The 19,585-nt window shown below is 38.6% G+C and overlaps 1 protein-coding gene and 1 long non-coding RNA gene across 2 annotated transcripts; both read left to right on the top strand.

Annotated features, from left to right (window-relative positions):
- The first annotated feature begins 3,489 nt into the window (after positions 1-3,489).
- LOC126410322 (uncharacterized) lies at positions 3,490-4,869 on the top strand. The gene is made up of 2 exons (XR_007574125.1): positions 3,490-4,622; positions 4,726-4,869. It is a non-coding gene; the product is annotated as an uncharacterized LOC126410322 (long non-coding RNA).
- A 4,125-nt stretch (positions 4,870-8,994) lies between these two features.
- LOC116258367 (uncharacterized protein At1g66480-like) lies at positions 8,995-11,729 on the top strand. Its single transcript, XM_031635493.2, has 2 exons — positions 8,995-9,714; positions 11,402-11,729. Exons 1-2 carry the CDS (start codon positions 9,094-9,096, stop codon positions 11,441-11,443), a joined length of 663 nt encoding a protein of 220 aa, XP_031491353.1. The 5' UTR covers positions 8,995-9,093; the 3' UTR covers positions 11,444-11,729.
- The last annotated feature ends 7,856 nt before the right edge of the window (positions 11,730-19,585 follow it).

Genomic DNA, 19,585 nt, shown 5'->3' with positions numbered 1-19,585 from the left:
TGCCTAGAAATCTTGTCTGGCAGCAATGATTCGGCTATTATTGCAACACCTACTCATTTGTACTGCGAAGTAAAAGTCCCAACAAATGATGTCTACAGGAAGTGCATGTCTATGATAAGGTTTTTTTTTTTCTTTACAAAGGAAAGCACTTTATAATAGACTCTAAATATACTTAACAATGTGTGCTCCTTTCAAGGACAAAATTTAAGAGTAGAAGTGGAATTTTTTCATCTGTAAATGAAAATTTTCAAGTTTTCAAACCTTAAACATCTGCACTTCCAGTAACCATGGAAAGAAAAGTGGCATGCTGATATAAGACAACAAGAATATAGTATCGTACTGAGAGATTAATATTGTTGAAAAAGATTATAAGTAAAGCTTCGTGTTTCTCAAGTTAACTATTTTTTTTGCACAGGCCTCAAAGGTATTAATTATTTGTTGTCTCGTGAATAGTAAAAAGAAAATGAGAAGAAGTAGTCTTCTTTTGCCAGAGGCTAAGACCAAATATAAAAATATATTTGTAGTATTTAGTTGGGTTTTAACAATATGCCTAAACATGCAATTAACTAAATGCATGATGCATATATAGCATCACCTTATCCACAGATTGAAGACAACTTCAAGGGTCAAAAAACATAGGCTAGCCACCAGCACGTTGTCCTTAACTCCATTATAAGTAGGCGAGCCAAGGTAGCAGTACTCATTGAACTGAGTGAGAGTTATCTTAATCTTAAGCTCTAGCTACGAAAAGTGACAGGGGACATACAAAGATGGAAGGAAGGAAGGGAAGAAGCTCTGGTGCGGTGGTGCTGCTTATGGTCATGGTATTACTTGTGGTGTTTGTAGGGGCAGTTGTTTTGCTATTGCAGTGGCAGGTACTTGTCAAAATTAATAAGTGATCCATATAAATATTTCTTGATCTTCGCATTGACACCAGGATTTCTGCAACATATATAAAAGAGAAAGTGTTTCATTAATTTACAGCTTATTTATTGAGTCGTGGTTCCTATAAAAGCAGCAATATTGACCGCCAATATTTTGCTCTCTCAATGTGAAACCACAGCCATATTGCCAAGGCATGGGTCTCTGTTTAATATGGAGGCCCGTGATCTGACATCGGCGTATCTAATATCTTCCACTAACAGGAAGGCCAAGACATAATCGTATACAAACATATGAATCATTAGGAAAAAACGCGGCTGGTGGCCAACATGGCATAAATTAGAAGGTAGGAGTTAGCCATTAATTCTTAGCTATCAAAGCTAAAGTCAAGTACTTAGATTAGGAAGAGAAACCTTTTTTTACGCTACCATATTTTTCTTGAGTAGAACCAAGATATATAGAGATAAGTAAACCCCTGACTGTTATGTCCCTCTTAGAACTTAATTAATTATTCAGTTGGCTTGATTTATATTAATTCAGGTAATCTAATTAAACTTCAACAGCGTGGACCTGTAATGGCGTTCTTCTAAGTTTGGCCTTTGGTTTATGTTGTTCTCCAAAATTCTCTATTTTTAAAAACCTATCCCCAGAGAATCTCAATATATGTCGTAGTAGGCGTATTTTCAAAATTTCATCAGTTGGCTTATTTTCTTTAATATTTTTTGTCAATTTGAACTGGTTTGTTGTTTTCATCTCCAAATTAGCTTTTCTTTTAGCTTAATGACTTAATTTTTCTTGCATACAATCCATTGTCGAACCATAATAAATGGACACTCATTATATATATATATATATATATATATATATTGAACATTATAAGGCTGGACAAGTAGCCCCGAGATCTTTGATAGATTTTGAATCATTCACAGTTGTCCTCATCAGACGATCAAGAACATATTTTTTGTTGGTAAGATCCGACCATATATTTTCCTAATAGGGAAACTTCAAAACCAGCAAAATAGTGAAAATATATGAGATCTTTGAGAACAATCTCCCAGACAAGGTCTTTAACAGGGCTACTTACATGATCATCTACATGAAGCAGGACATAAATAATGATTTTCTATATTCAAATAACAAAAAAATTGTCTGAAAGAGCTTTAGAAAAGCTACTTGCCTCCAGGAAATTGCTGATTCTTTGAGTGCTTTCTTCATTCCATATAGAGGTTTTCGAAATTTGAAAACATGATTTCTAAGAATGGGAATTTTCAAAATCACGGTGTAGTTTCTAAGAAATATCTTGAATTTTTATATATGCTTGTGGAAAAGCATTATGAATAATAAGTTGTGTGGTTGACTAATGGGAAATAAATAAATCGATCTTAGCTGGTTTAACAATTCGACTTAAAGTTTCAAAATAATAAGATCTTTTTGATGGATGACCACCTTGATCACTAGGCAGGCAATGTCATACCTTTCCAGTGAGCCATCAACTTGCCACTTGATTTTCTATGCCCATTACAACCACTGACAATTACATGAGAAAGAGCAGTAGTAAATACATGGCAATAGTAACACAATGCAAATTGTGTCAATGAAGAGCACATGTTCATTGTACTATTAGTGAGCTATGGGAAACATTGCCATCTATTTTGCTTGTTGTCTAAACCTCTAGTTATCTGAGAGAAATGGCATCATGGGAGACCACACACTAGTTGAATGATTAGGGCGATGTGGGATATAGCATCATAGATGACCTTAGGTGGATTGCATGACGGATGATATGAGAAACAATGCCATGATTGATTAGTCGCACTCTATTTTTTATGCTAATGAATGCCAACTGTTTGTGGCACTCTACTTATAGCATCACTGAAGAGCACATGTATGTCGAACCATGAATAACATTATTCTAGATGGATTTAAGGAATAGGCACATTGAACAATATGTGACACAACTGTGAATAGCATCAGTGCAAAATAATACCACAACCATTTGTGACACTAGTTGACAATTGAGCCAAAATACGATCAACTCCATATACGATTCTAATACAAATAACATCAGTGGAAATAAAATAGTGACACCATGTACACAGCTTTATGTGGATGGGTGAGTGTTCCCTTTACTGATAAATTCTTTTTTTCTTAGCATATGTATTTGCCCAACTTCTTGCACTGTTTTTACAATAAATCTTGTTTTTGGTGAGAGAGCAAAGAATATCAAGATTGATCGCCATTATATCCATGAGAAAGTTCAAACCTGTGGGATAAAGACTGAATTTGCTGAAAGAACAGCATTGACCAAAAGTCGAATGTGGTAGAAATTAGTAAAAATCTTTTGCATGTATAGTTGTGATGACATCTCCTCCCCACATGGTGGTGAGTGTTGAAAGATATGGATCATTTGATGGTTGATGGTTGATGGAAGCTCTCGTACTTAACTTTTAGTGTTCGTCTGTGTTCTACGGAACAGAATAATCAAGTTAATGTTCATCAGTTGTTCCATGTGGTCAAGTGATAAATCCAGTGTCATGGATATGCTAAATGTGACCATAAGAAGCATGCACAGCAATATGACTTGGTTCGTGATGATATTAAACTTGAGGGAATTGTTGAGAAATGGTGAAATACAGGTCATGAACCAGGATAAGCATCAACAGACATTAGAAGAATCCCTTGCTTGTTTATAGGAACGACGAGGAAAGTTTCTGCAATTGAGAAGTTTGATAACTCAAGAAAGGCCTCCAAGTTTTAGAGTGCCGAAGAAGACCAACAGCTCAGAAAGAATATTCTACGAGAGCTAAAGCTGGAAGATTTGATTATGGGGCTATCCTGTCTCAGGTAATTGATCGCATTCTCAACTTGCAATGTTTCTGAATATCCTATTTTGAATGTCAGATATACATGGTTAATTTCCAACCTTGTAACGGGTTTGGCAAGATTCCTATGCGTAGGCTCTTGATGCACACTGAGAAAATGGATCTGCCTGAGGCAAGAGTACTCCGACTAAATGTAGCATCTTTTCCAGTTAAATAATGAGTTACCAATTTGCTTATTCATAACTTCCTCAATGATGAGTTTTTTTGTCTCTTTGGGTGAAATTGTCTTATGATGGTGTTAAAGTGTGTTAATGCTTTTGCATGGGACGGTAGCATCTGTAATCCACCTCCTATGCAATTTTTTAAAGCGAAGAAAAATCCTTCGCGTTATGGAGGCAATTCAAGGTTTGAGTTCCAAACATTTCATACCTGCACTTTGACTCTAACAAACTTCTGCTGCAAGTGAATCCCCCAGCTGGTCGATGATTGGTAATTTTAACTTCATTTATATCAGCAACAGAAGCTGGTGTTTCATCTTTTCTGGATCCTATTTCCTGACTTGCGGTGGAGAATTTGTTCAGCAGGTTGGATGAATTTCGTGATCAACAATTCAGTTCATTGATCTAATAAAAGCCTTTGCAGTGTCAATATGAAAGACAGACTGTTTTGGTGCTTCATGAATGAGCAGCAGTTGCAGGTCATATTTAGGAGTAGCCTTAATTCTACCTGAAATCCTTGCGAGTTTAGACCATTGTATGCTCATTATTGAGGGGTCCAGCTCTCAGGCTTCCTGCACAAAATCTTGTTTAGCTCTTGAAAATCTCAGGCAGGCCCTTGGGGATGCTGAAGGCTGCGAGATCCTTTATCAGTTTCCACTTCAACATTATAATGGAAAGATTCTCTTGAAAGAAATGGCGGGTGAGGTATCTGTTCTTGATATTCCAAATTGGCCTGTAAGGTTTTCAATTTTATGCTCTGTTGATGAACTTTTCTGCAATGTTGACGGATCCTGTATTCACAGGACTTGAGGACGAGTTATCACAAATCTTAGCCGAGTGCTTGCATGAAGGTTAACAGGAACAAGTATATTACATTTCATCCAAGAACACCTTTGTGCTTCACAATTTGGGTTGAACTATAAAATGTTTCACTCTAACCTCTTTCAGGTTCCCCTCTGTTCGCTGGAAGGTAACCTAGCGCTTGTTCATCTGCGTTTCTTGCGCAGATCTTTTCAGATTTACAAGTACGCCACGTTATTATTTCGCTAGGAGAACATTTTTATTAGAAAAGTATCTTCCGATTATGGATTGAACTGGCCCTTCAATACCAGAGCGAAACACCATCACCCTTGTTCCCCTGTTCCTCTTTCTCCTGTACAAGACCACCACCACTTTCTTCAGCATTATCATAACCACCTGCAGCGCCACCGCCACTACAGTGTGGCGGGTCGCCGCCACTCCACTGTCTTATTCAGCACCCTGCCATGACCATCACCGCCAACACATTCCCTGCCTCTTTACTACTAAACACGCTTCCATTATACACATTCGGAAGTCCTGTTGTGTTCTTTAACACAATCACCCACTACCACCATCAATACCATGACTACCATTAGGACCTCCGTTTCTGTTACTACTACTGCAACTGCTTAATCCTTTTGTCAACATCTGTGTAATCATGATTCATGGACATCCATCACGATTAACACCATCGTTTTCCTTAATATCAAGAACTAAAAAGGAAAATCACAGCACGAGCATCTCCTACAATCACATAATTGTTTGAATTTCCCAGGAGTAAGAACAAGGGCGGAAAATAGAGAAGGTACAGGTTACAAACTGAATGTGCTCAGATTTGTCATCAAGCCAGAAAACAACAAATGACTCCGGTTTTGTCAAGGTATGAATGTTCAAGGAAACTATCGATCTGGTGTAATTCGCCTAAGGCGACTAATCACAGAAATCCGAAGAAGGAAAAAACAACAGGTGTAAATTGGCGACCATGACTAGAAATTAAATCCGCTACGTGCCCTCTACAAGACTGTAATTCTGAATCTTCACAAAGGAGAGCGATGAAAGGACAGGTGTATAATGCACACCTAATACCTACTACCTCGACGAAGGACCAAGTGCAATATAATAGCTTAGTTCACGCTGTTCAGATAATTTACTTCTTTCTGCAAATTGGTCCTTCTACCATGTATTAGGTAATTGAATTCTGTATAAACTTAAAAGATCATAATTAGACACCAATCAATAAGCTAGTTTGAGAACCCAATCTGAAGATTTCAACCAAATGATTCACATGCACATGATAAAAGAATTTGTTATTTCCAAAGCATCACGCGCAGAATCCGATCCCATCTGCTCGCCACCTTGGAGTCACCCACGTGAACGTTTGTCAAGCAGCAAACAAAGTCATCATGTTCACTAAAAACCTCAACATAGAAAGTGTTTATGAACTCTACGCACCGCAAGATTTAAGTATTTATGAACTCTACGGACCGCAAGATTCCTTCAACAACTCTCCCTCTCTCTCTTGCAGGGGTTGTTGGCCGTAATAGTCTGCGTTGATGGTCTTCCCACCATTAATCACTTTGAAAATTTTCAACAAGTTTGAATATCGTCGCATAAAGCAACGGCCCCTCACGTCTCTCTAGGACGAGTGTCAAAGCGCGGGGCTTTGACCCAGACCGGACCAACCCGACGGAATGAACAGTTTCGATGAATAAAAAAACAAAGAGGGTGGGCCTGATCGGGTGGAAAATATGTTTTACGAAATTTTACCACATGAAAAACCCAGCATGCAGGTTCTGACCAAGTTCTCAAACTTTTTTTTTTAATGAGAAAATCATAAAAGATGCCGAGTTACTGAAATATTGTTTTTTATATGGTAAATCCGATGAGAATTGAACCCAGACCTTGATCTGGTGCTATTAATTTTAGATGAGCAAAAGGGTTATCCCACTGTTCAAACGAGAGCAGAAGCTTTCTTTCCTTCTGCTTTAACGTATTAGAACTGCATCAATACCAAATGGTAGTCACGTGCTTCAACTTGCATATAGGAATATACTCATCCAAAATCAATATACACACTACATAGTGCGCCCTAACCTACCCATTTGAGCTATGGTGAATCCTGATATTTGAAAGTCTATTTTGTTGTCTACTAGGGCTAGAGTGAGATCAAGTTCGTCCGCTACGTCGGGTTAAAGATCTAAGAAATCATGTCTGCATGTAACAACCCGAACCACTTCCAACTTATGACACACGGATCTTGGTTGGAGTAAGAGTAGGAAGAACAACACAAAAGGCATACGTCAGATTTCATTTGGGTATAGTTTAGCTGATCTCATTCATCGTTAAGATTTAGTGGAGGGTGGGTCAGAACTCAAGGGAACCGAGGAGAAAGTCCGAATCAAGGGTTTATTATTAAATAACAATTTGGGTAGATTCGGATCGAGTAGATTTCACACCCAAAAGTCTCAGGGTCAAAAAGAGGCCATTATCAAATAATAATTGTCCCTTGGGAACTCAATCTTCCACGCGTTCCTCCTCCCTTTTGCTTTCCGAGAAACTGCTTTCTGATGCGCCATTTCTCTACCCTGCTTAGGTGGAAGCAGCTGCATTTTCCGGCGGATTTGTCAATATTCCGGTAAACTTGATTACAGATTCAGATCCAAAACCCATCTAACCCGGCTCTTAAAGATTAAACCCGGACTTGATTATTGATTAGATTCAGATTATATATGTAGTTTGACAAGTGAATCTAAGTCGAGGTCCAAGATGAGACTTGATGAAGATCCAACTGCATAACATATTGGAAAGCCCGAGCACGAACCCGAGCTCAAACACATGGGGATCTGATGAGGTTGGGTTTGACATATCCGGTTCAGATAGATCTGGTATCGGATGATTGATCCAATAAACTGGATCCATTTTATTGGCATATCCGATCCAGCTAGGTAAAAAGGAAGAAGAAGAGTCTATAATTATGAACCGATATCATCCGTCTCCTCTAGATCCAGATTTAGATACAACGCCTCGAATTTGGATCGGATTCCTCCAGATACACAACGTGGCTGTAAAGTGTTAACACGGGCCAGACTTCTGCAAATGTATCTGAACTTTTTCATTTTTTAATATTTCTTTACTGCGATCGAATAGTGTAAAGAGTGACAGTTGGAGGTTTTAGATCAAGTTTCAGGGTCCTGTCATTTTGTTGTTTGTCCTTCTTTTAAAGCTTGGTGGTTGAGTCCTACCTTCAATTTAAAAAAGTTAATAAAAAACAAAAATCTAAAAAGTGAAATAACCATAAATTACACTTTCGGTGAAACAGGCACCATGATGCGAGCAACCATTAACAAATAAGAATGATAATCAGAAAAGTGCAGTATAAAGGATTTAATTCCTTTAAAATATTATCATAGCTATCCGAATCAGCTAAGCGCCAAGAGAAAAAAAAGTATAATTTTTTTTGAAGAAAACGGTAACAGAGCGGCAAGGACCTCCAACGGTTTGGTTGTTTGTGTAAGTGTATAACGAAAGATGCTTAACTTTGAATTCTTCTTTCATTTATATGTACTCCCATGTTTAGATGCAACGCGTTCAAACCTAAGCACGTTTTTCTTTGGTTATTGTTTGAAAATTAGAACATAAAATTCAAATGAAGATGCTCTGTCAAATAAAGTTGCCCAAGTTGATGTTCTTAGCCATTTTGAATTGTAAAAGCATATGGCGTTAAGCATCTACTCGCTTAATTGGTCGTCTATTAATCTTCTTCCGAGTTGTCTACTTCTTCCATGGTACTGTCCTTGCACAAGTCCTCAACATTCCCCTGATGGAATTCAGATTATTATCTTACATGACTAATTCAAATGTATACGCTATGTTGGGAATGTGTCAATTCCACTTATCCAGACCAAATAAACCGATAAACTTGAACGGTATTGCGTGCAAGATGCAAAATTTGGATTTGGATTAAGAGTCAGAAGCGGAGCTTCTCCAGGATACGTTGTCTCTTTCCCTCTGAATCTCGTGCTGCGCTGCCGATGCTTACGTGATGGAATTGAGTTGAGCAGCTTGGACATCGATTCATACTCTCAAGTTCTAAATTTTTTCCGGTTAGCTTTTGAACCAACCCGGCTCGCAGCAACCGAGCTCTCTTTCTCTCGCCGCGGAAAGTAAAAGGGAAGTGGAAGATGAGTAGCGACAAGGTGGAGAATTCAATTCTCAAACCTGCCTTCCTTTTTTGACTCTGTCCCTATCTTCTCCCCTGCTCCTTGTCCACGTCCTTATCTCCCGCCGAGACCCTCGCCCTTTCCCAACTCCCTTCATCTTATATCAACCACCAATACCACCCATAGAATCCAGAGCCACCAGAGAGAGAGATGGGGAACGCCATTATGTTGGGAGGGAAGAGGCGGGTGCGGTTGATGAAGATCGACGGGGAGACGCTGAAGCTGAAGGCGCCGGTGTTAGTGCGGGACGTCGTGCAGCAGCACCCCAACCACGTGGTGATGGACTCGGAGTCGGTGAGGAAACTCGGGCCGCAGGCGAAGCCGCTGGACGACGACCACGAGCTCAAGGGCGGGAAGAAGCTTTACTTCCTGGTGGAGCTGCCCAAGCTGCCGGAGGAGAGGGTGCCCCGGCGGGTCAGGTCCGGCATCCAGATGGGCGCCAAGGAGCGCCTCGAGAGCCTCATGCTTGCTAAGCGTTCCGTGTCCGACCTCACCTTCGTGAAGGGCGGCGCTGGCGGCGAGGGCGAGGGAGCTGGCGTCATGAGGGTCAAGATGAGGCTGCCCAAGTCCCAGGTGGCCAGTCTCGTCGGCACCGGGGCCGACGGCGCGGAGGTGGCGGAGAAGATCATCGACATGTGCCTCAAGAAGGAGGAGAATCCCCTGACCGCCTCTGCCGGAGCGGCGGTGGCGGAAGGCAACAAAAGCGGGAACCTCTGCACCTCTGGGCCCGGTGGCATCCAGGAGGGTGGCTGCGCCAAGAACGTCCGTCCGGTTCGAATCTTCTCCCTTCTTCTTCGTCCATCCCACGCCCATTTCTCCCTTATTCAAATGAAGATTTCGCGTTTTCTCATTTTATTGTCCATATAATTATCTCGCCATTGAAGTTCCCTGAGATCTTCAACCTTTGGTCTTCCTATGATTAACTAAAAGGAACTCCGTTTTTTCCTTTAATATAGAAATTATTCGATTGCTTTTCAAAGAAATTTATTTTATCCCAACGAATGAACAATCATGTGCCAAGAACTTCTAGTCCTTTCTTGGCTCATTTTACAGGTTTTGGTTAATGATTTTTTTCTTTTTCAGTTTACGCTGGTTTAGGTGGTGTAACCTTCCATTTTCTCTTTCTCCTTTCCCGTTAAAAAGTGTTGGACTTGAAGCCTTCACATGCTTTCCGTCGCTCGCTTTTTGGGGTCATTTTCACCTCTTTCCTTTTTATTCATCATGAGATTGATCTCTTCCTTTCCCAGTCGTTAATTTGACATCAAAGAAATTTTCAGTCTTTAGAACTCAACCATTATTGCGAGATCATGATGTTGGACCACGTTGAAGACTTTGAAGATAAACACGTCTCTTAGCTCATCTTAACGTCCAACTTCCCCTTTTCTGCTTGCTTTCAGTTCTCGATAAATAGTAAAACTGCTCTATTCTTTTTTTACTAGAGAAAGAAGCCTTAACGAACGAGTTCTGTTCGCAACTAATAAATAAATGGCTCCATTGAACTATTTATCTTCAGTAACCCTTTAAAAAAAATATATTATACAAAGGAAGGTGAAGGAAAAATAGATCCACTTTAAGTTCTCTTGTTGGATTAATAAAAGAAGTTAGTTGTTCTTTTCAATGACCGGAAGTGCAAGAGTTCAAATTCCAACTTTCAACTGTTCCTCCTTTGTCATTTATCTCCTGCTTTTCAACTGCTCTCTCTTCAAGCGCGGCTGTCACCCCCGTATTTGCCGCCACTTCTTTGTTTTTATTTTTTTTGACTCTTTGAATCAGATTCAAACTCCATGAACCCGTTGGTCAAAGCATGGTTTCTCATGAATTCCTAGTTCATCTTTGCATGCAGCAATGGCACATCCAACCTTTCATCTAAAGATCGGAGGCCAACAGGAGGTTCGTTTTTCTAAAATTCTTTTGGGTCAAGTCCACAACCACACCATAAAAAAACTGAGATGAAGAAGCCACTGGTCATGAAAAAAAGTCAAAAAGGAAAAGAGAAAAGCAGCCCGCCGCCAGCCACTCATCTTGAGATTGACTGCTCATGTTTTTCAACAGTGGTCTTCTAGCTTGGCTTGGCCTTCATGGATCCATCAATTATTGATGGAGACACTGTCTTAGGCACGCACCTTTCTTCACGGTCTACGGATATGTATTAAATAATCGCTTGGAAAACAGGCGGTTGTATCCTCGCATGCTATATAGGCAACCAACCTTCCCCTTCTTTATATGTTAAACTCTTGTTTAAAGTAGTTGGTCGAAGTTAGATGGATGCCACGGAAATTACGTTCTGCACTGCGTCACTTCTCATGCATCTTCAACGAAACAAAGCAAATTCATCTGATCACATACTTTTTGGTCTTATACTAGAGTAGCGCCATTGTTAATTAATATTTGAAACTTGGTGTTGTTTTCTTATCTGATCTTAACACTTACAGAGCGCTCCCTTTGTGTCTGTGTGCAGAAGAGGGCCGTGCGTTTCCACCCAATGCAAGAAGTGATGTAGAAGACGCTAGCGGGAGTTGGTGGAGACAGAAGTTTGGCAAGCCGAAGTGCAGCTCGGCTCGAGCTTTGTATAGAATCCGGAGAGGAACCCAAAGACAGTATAGTTACATAGTATGTGCATGTTTAATATCTAGGTTGGTTAGAGGGAATGCCTAGTCGGTAGGCATATACAGTAGCAAAATGTAATCGACTGTGCAGATATGATATGTTTAGATCGTGAACTACACGAGCTCATATGTAGAGCTCGATTCCATTTTGCTTTAATATGAATTAATTTGCCTCATTAATCTTGATGCACCTATGTGGCTCTTTGTTCTTGCATGTGCTGTGCTGACCCCCAATGGGACAAATAATTGAGCTATACGGAGTACTGAAAAGAAAATGAAAGTTAGGAGTCCTTTGAAAGATCTACTTCCTTATGAAGCCATTATGTTCGTAACTTGTGCTGTATTTCGTCACCAAACCTGGAAGAGTGTTATTTGATTAATAGGCATGTTACCTAGAAGAGAACAGGATCATTTGGAGTGACTGAGACATCCATGCGCGGGATTTTCTAGAATTGATGTCTTATTTACTAAAATTTTTGTAAATTGAAAAATCGTATATTTTACGCCTTGGGGGAACATATAACCCAGTGGGTCATTATTCTTGTTAAATAAGTTTTGCCCACGGAATACATGCTACGGCACCATTATATCATTGTCTATGAGAGAGAGAGAGAGAGAGCTAATTTTCAAACAAGAACATTGACTGTAAAAGATGTGAGGCCAACTTCCATCGTCCAAGTCATTTTGATATGCTAACATATAAATTGAATAAGACCAATGGTTGACGAACCACATGATCTTTTTGTAACATCTTGTAGTAAACAATTCTTTGGATTTTGAAACTGTCTTGGAAGCACATCGACTCTGGCTTTTAATCTTAATATTATACAATGGTGGATGTGTGTCTCGTCCAGTCACTGCTGGTGTGAGTTCTGACCAAATCGAAAGAGAAAGATCAAGGTTAATCTGATCAGCTTTGACTCGGGTGGAGGTCAGAGTTCGGTGATGCACTTTTTACAAAGATTTTGTGTGTTTGTATACATGAGAAAATCAATTCCCTTCAGGTCTCTCTCTCTTTCTCATTCAAATTATTCTCGGGATTTAGTGTAACTAGTCGAGCTAGGGGCACATTAAGCACTGCAAAATCAGTTTTATTCCCATGAGCACTAGCCAAACCTTGTGCCAACGACGATGTGAGCCCTGAAACATCAGTTCCATTCCTCAGAGATCTTTTCAAGCCACTAGGTTGATGGCCTCTCCCTAACCCAAAAATATTTTATTAGGGGGCCTTTGATGGCCTTGAATTTTGATTTTAGAATTAAAATTCTAGAAACAAAATTCCACCTCAAATTGAAATTAAAATGAAAATTTCAGTTCTAGTTTCTCTTTGTGTTTGATAGCCTGTAATTTTGATTCTAGAATTGAAAATGAAGTGTCTAATAAAACATGAATTAAAATGCTATATTGATTAATTAAAACCTTTCATGATATTTGCCCTATAAAGGGATGAAAAAATTCTAAGAAATTTTGATTGACGAATGAGCATATAATTCTGAAATCAAAATTGTTTATTTGATAATATATTTCCCATTTCCTCAAAAATAAAATTTTTAATTCTAGAATTCCACAACTCCGGCTTCATCAAACACCCTCATATTATTTCTCTTTTTGTTCACGATTCAAATCATTGTCTTGCAATTTGGTGAAAACTGTTAAACATTTTAATTGGCACTAAATCTACATGATATATTGCATAATCTCACTTCACATGCCAGCTGCATTTGGTTGTAGTGAACTTGGTGTTTTGGGGCCTACTTTTTCGACATCATTTTCTGAACAGGCTTTCCATGAGTTCTTATTTTCTTGATGTAATCTTCATTTTGCTGAGACCTGTCACACAATATCATAAATTTTACCGTTGCTCTGATCTCCAACTAAATTGTTCAAATTGAAGGAAATTGCCAATAAGGATGTGGACGGGCCTGCATGCATGCTAAAAAGTAGTTGATAATTAGTAATACTTTTGCTATATACAGTGCTCTGTCTGCTTTTCAAACCCAGGTTGACAATCCAATATAAAAGCCCATGCATTATTTGCAAGCGAACCTACCCATTAACGACCCCAATGACCAATTAATGATGGTTTTTCTATTTGTGCGAAAGTGAAAGGCAATACTTTTCGGCTTGAAAAAGATAAAGGTTGAAAAACATAAATGTTTGCATGGGACATAATTTAAGTACATGAAATTATTTTTGACACATCTTGTTATGAATTTCATATACAATAATAGAAAAGTGGTAATATTAGGATTACGGTAAAAAAGTTGACCCGTGAAACAAAATATTTTGCTTTCTCATCGTCTCATGAATTTCATATACAATAATAGAAAAGTGGTAATATTAGGATTACGGTAAAAAAGTTGACCCGTGAAACAAAATATTTTGCTTTTTCATCGTCTCACATATGCGCGGTAGATGAAGTGGGCAAATCAAATGTGTCTCAACAATTTTTTAAAATTTGTCTTAAATGCAAAATATATAAACTTAATATATAGACCTGAGCATAGGGCCGATCGGGCCCAATAAGTGTCAGGCTTAGATCTGCCCAATGATCGAAACCCGAGCACATGCTTAGCCCGATTATATTAAAAAATATTTTTTAACATAAAATAAAATTTTTTAAAAAATAAAATTTTTTAAATATGAAATATATTTTTAATAATAAAATATTATTATTAAATTAAAATAATAAAAAAAATAAAAAATAATCGAACTGAACCCGCTCCACCCGCTCGGCCTGGTACTCCAGTCACGTATCCGGGCCTGGTACCCAAGCTTAATAATAGACTTTAAATGATGATGTGACTGCTGTTTCTCCTTTTCATCTTTCTTATCTTGTGGAGATTATTTTAATATTGGCTCTGGCTATAGTATTTCTCTCAAGATTAATGACACTGTTTTGACAAATGTTTTCCAACATGGCCTGTAAATTGTATGATCACTATAAACAGAAATAGGTTATGGCGGAGTACGTTGTCCAAACCAGCCCTCAAATTTTACTTTATTTTCATACGGAAACTTCATTGATTTTCAGTTTCTACGTACGAGTGTCTCTTCGAATTTGAAATTAAAACTTAGAATGGTTCTTTGACAGAATTTTTTGGCTCCCCCGCTGAAAATATGTAATTGTTTCACAATTTTGATCATGCCATTTGTATAATATTAGTGCATGTTGGTTCTTTGTTAGAATATTAATTCATTGAATTAATTAATCCTGTGGCTACAATAGTACCCAATTAAGGTTCTATAGCTTCAAAAAACGTTGTTTGTGATTTGCAAACCACCTTTAGCTATAATTCCTCAACTTTCCCTAAAACATTGATAAGGTGAAGGACTGAAGGTCCCCTAGCTTCTTTCAGAAGGAGGAGTTTTGTGCACGGTGCACAGCTTTTAAGGCATGATAATTGTACCTTTGAACAACTTTTACGAGTAAGTTCATGCACAAGAACTTGTGCACAATGTAAATGTACACAGGCTTGTGCATATAACCAGGTTTGTGTGAAGAGATGGTCCGTCCTCTCTAGCCAATCTGGTCATCTGGTCAACCAAATGAAAGAGTTTCATATTCAAACCAATTGCATGTACTTTAGGACAAAATTCGATATCTTGTCCATATTTTCATTTTGCTAATCTTAGCCACACTTAACAAAGGACAATCTAAACAGTAGCAGAGCTTCATGTTGTGTTGAAGCATAAAGATCACATTTGCATAGTTATAACTCGAAATGCTAATTATGTTGGCAAATCCCAACACCAAATTACATATGGTTTCACGCCGAGTAGCCATCGCATCTTCTAAAAAAGAGTGCTTCTTAGACATGCATGAGATTATGTCACCATGGCATCAGCAACAGCCAAAATAGTCATTTTAAAGTGGGAACGCTGGATCGAAGAAGTCCTCACGATCGCAATTGAGGCTAAGCTGTAGACATTTCAAGTTAAGTAAATTCACTTTTTTGGGATTCTCCCAATAATTGTCCACCAACTCTTTTCAGTTTCCACGGTATTGATCTCCCACTAATAAACGCCAGATACAACAAACAATTCGAAAATAATATAATATATATATATATATATATGTATGTATACTTGATGGACCTTCGCTGTGAGGCCACATGCCACCGTGATCGGACTTGAGTTGGTCACAGTACAGAATCTTACCATCCATCATGAATTCAAACGAGTCCCATTTGGTGAGCAGCAAAACTTTCAAAGCTTATAGGAGACAAAATTCAAGGCAATATGAACCCAAGAGATTTTGTTTTTCATCCCTTTGGAGCCTTTTGGGCAGACATTTTCAGGTCTGATAGAAGACAAAGATCGGTTGGGACTAGTGACAATGAAGGCACAGCTGCAGCAAGGCACGCATCCACCTGTCGTCTTTGGACTTTCAAAACGTTGAAGTGATGAAGTTCAGCACAGCCACATGCTCCTGCCACCTGCTACCAGAATCTGTCGGCTTTCACCCGGATAATTTCCTTCATTGTTTATTCCAGCACATGGACGTGAATCAAAGTCATGTTTAATGGAGTTGATTCAGGAGGAAAATTAGTGGCCGCTTTTACTTTTTCATCCTGAGCCGTGCCGACTGTGAGGCTACAGTCGCTTCTGATTTTCTTCTCTTTTCCTTTTCCTGTTGACAGGAAGAGAGCACGCCACATTGAAACAATCCGGTAGCCTTTTCCTTGTAGGCGAATCTGAGATTTTCTGTTCATCAATATTCTACATTTCACAAAGGACTCGAAGAATTTAGCTATGCCAACGACCAGTAAGATCCAATCAGGAGCTATATATGTGGTGCATGCATCTAACACTAATGAACTGCTTGTGCTTAATTTTCCTTCTGCTTTTCTTCTTTTTCAAATGATGCTAAGAAGTTTGCTAGTTCGGGACAGATTGACGGAGCCATGATCGGAAAAGCGATGTTTTATGAGATTTGAATCTCGTGCCATGGATACACAGTTTTGACGGAGCAAAGAAATCAGATGCATCTTTTCCGATTAGATCTAGAAGGTCAAAAGCAGGCTTTTTAAAATAGAAACAGTGGAACCTTAGTTATGTTTCCAAACCTGAGGTCCTGTGAAGTTAGAATGGTGATTACAGCTTTGAGCACAATGCTTCGTTGTTGATCATGTCTAATGCTGAACCTAACCATTAGAACCAAAAACAGATGATGCGTGGAGATACCCCGAAAAAACCAATGGTCATTCTCCTTTCCTCCCTTCTCGCAGGTTCACGATTGCTTGAGTATCTGGGCAGGAAGTGGAACCCATGTCAACTAAAAGGTTACTTGCCCACCATTTGCAATTCAAAAAAATAGTGACCATATGAATAAAGTTCAACCAGGTACACTATGCTTCTTGGGGCAATAAAGTGGAACACATGTCAACTAAGTTTGCAGTCCAAAGAAATGGTGGCCACGTGAATAAAACTTATAACCAAACTTTTACTCTCCAACACTCCGACCAGGTATGCTATGCCTCTAGGGGGGCAACAACTAAAAGCACATAGGAAAAGACACATTGCCAAGACTGTGCATCTTCTTTCTGCTTTTTGTTAAATGTCAATACCACATTATCTACTACTTGAGATACATGAGAATAGTCGGTTTGCATGGAGTGTAATTTGAACCTACATGTTTTAATTCTCTCAAATCTAGTCATTTTGATTGATTGGTTAAAAGTTGATATTGAAATCGCCTTTTTATTATCATAAACTCTACATTGGAATAAAACCCAAATGTGGGCAATTTCATTATTACAGTTTTTGGGAAGTCATAATTTCCAGCAAAAAATGTTCACATACTAGGAAGATTAATTCTTATCAATTGAAACGTATATATCACATTTACATGGTCAGATTGAATGGAACAATTGCAATCTTTTCCCATCTAAAGAACTTAGCATGTCGATTATCTTCAGAAAAGTTGAGTGGCAAAAAATCCTAGGTGCTCTACCTCTGATTGTTTCTGTTTATAGCACTTGATGTCATCAACCAAAGTTGGCTAGAGGTCAGGGAAAGAGGTAGAATTTTTTTTTTTCCATGGGACATTACATATATAGTTAACAAATTTTCTCTTGCCTATCAGCAGTTACCCATGTCTAGTTAGTGACCCAGGTCTCGTGAGGCTGTTCTATATAACTTGACCCAAGTTCAACCCTACCTATCTCCGGCCCGGCTAGAGGTTGAGATGGGATCTACCAATCCATTAGCCCGAGTCTGTCTTAGGTTAATTCGCTTATTACAAAAGAGGATTAAATTGTTTTAGCAAATATTGCAATTATATTAGGGTAGTGAGTGGGTGGGAGGATTTCCGTATGTTTCGCCAATCAAAATGAATAGAACGGGACAAAGGAATCGATTTAGAATTAGAAAGTTGATAGCAAAGGGATGTGCACCTTGTCCTTACCTTCGTCAGACTATATATATTAAACTTAAGAATTTGTGTTGCTTGAGTCGCAATGGTGAAGCCGGAAAGTTTAGGTCGAGAGGAAATAATTGGAGAAAATTTGGATGGAGGCGAGGCACATTAATGCATGGGACACTGCGTTCTATGGAATATATATAGCATTCGGGTACCGAACGCCCTCTTGGAAGTATTAGTATATATAAAAAAAATGATAAATAATTGTCATGAACATGACTCAACTTTGGTGTTAGTGCCAATCTGTATGCCACCTCTCCAAATGAATCTCAGGCTCAACTTTCCCTTAATACCGAATCGAAAAACGTTTTTGGTAGGACATGAAACGATGCAATGCACACAAAACCTTTGGAAATAAGGTTACCTCATTCAATGGATTTAAGCCAATTACATTGTGGCTAAATCAATTAATCCAACATCTAAAGTCTTAAAACCCATCGACATAATTGTTCTAATCCAATAGACATAGGTTTTCAAATTCAATCAATCTCTTTTTCAAGTCACATTAATCTAATTTCCAAATTCATTTAACTCAGTTGTTCAAGTCCAATCACTTCAAATCCTCTCAATGCAGTTTTACAAATCTATAATGCTAAAATGGGGCCTATATTCATGGTCTTAAAATGCCATCAAGTTTACCTCAAATATCCCATCTTATTTTATCAAATTCTTTTGTCATTATTTATCATTTTTTTTTTCTCAATTCAGGAATTCAACATAATATGCAATCAAATAAACATTTACTTCTTGCTTAGATTAGGATGCATATAGCATATAGGTCATTTTCTAGGGCAAATTACATGTTATCTCAATTGTTTTATGAAGACCTGCACTATTGAGCAACACAAATGGCACTAATCACCTATGTCGGTCCAATTACATTTTTTACCATAGACTAGATTGAGGGGTGGTCCAAACATTCCTTAATCTTTATGGGTGAGAGCACAAATATGTAAATAAATGAATTTTGATGGATTGTCTGGGCAACTCCATGCACAAAAGCTCTGCTGCCATTATTGCCGGAAGTCTTCAGGCCTGAAAACACATTGTAAATCACTGGGGCGGAGACCAGCCAGAAAAATTTTGGCTAAATATAAATTTTTAAGAGGCACCAGTATGTAAATTAGAAAAATTATTCAAAAAATATCAATATCAAAATATTAAGTTTTTAGGGTCAATGTAATTAATTGCCTACATGCAACCCGTTGGTTGGTGAAACCGACTTGGACTCAATTCGAACCCGTGACGAGGCAAAAAATAAAAATAAAAAAGTTCTACTTTATCAAACACAAATTCGATTGTTTTGAATGTATACTTTCAGTGTTTTCAAAATTTCATGTGGGCTCTCTTCCTACTCGTCATCACCGTAAAGCAAACGGAAGAAAGCCCTGATACATCTTTTCATGGGCTGCAAAGTGACGGCTACAACATGGGGTCTGATTATCAAACAATTTGGGAGAAAGAGGATCCCATGGCAATCAGTGCAGACTGAGTTCAAGAGTTGGAAATCCACCAGACTCGAGCAGAAGTGGCTTCGCAGATGCTCGCTGATTTGCTTGGACGTGGTTATTTGGAAATTATGGTGGTGCAGAAACAAAATCACTCACGATGA

The sequence above is a fragment of the Nymphaea colorata genome, chromosome 8 (assembly GCF_008831285.2).
Source record: "Nymphaea colorata isolate Beijing-Zhang1983 chromosome 8, ASM883128v2, whole genome shotgun sequence".
Taxonomy (NCBI): Eukaryota; Viridiplantae; Streptophyta; class Magnoliopsida; order Nymphaeales; family Nymphaeaceae; genus Nymphaea; species Nymphaea colorata.
Note: the sequence above shows the minus strand (reverse complement) of the source record. Positions and strands in the feature narration are given on the sequence as shown.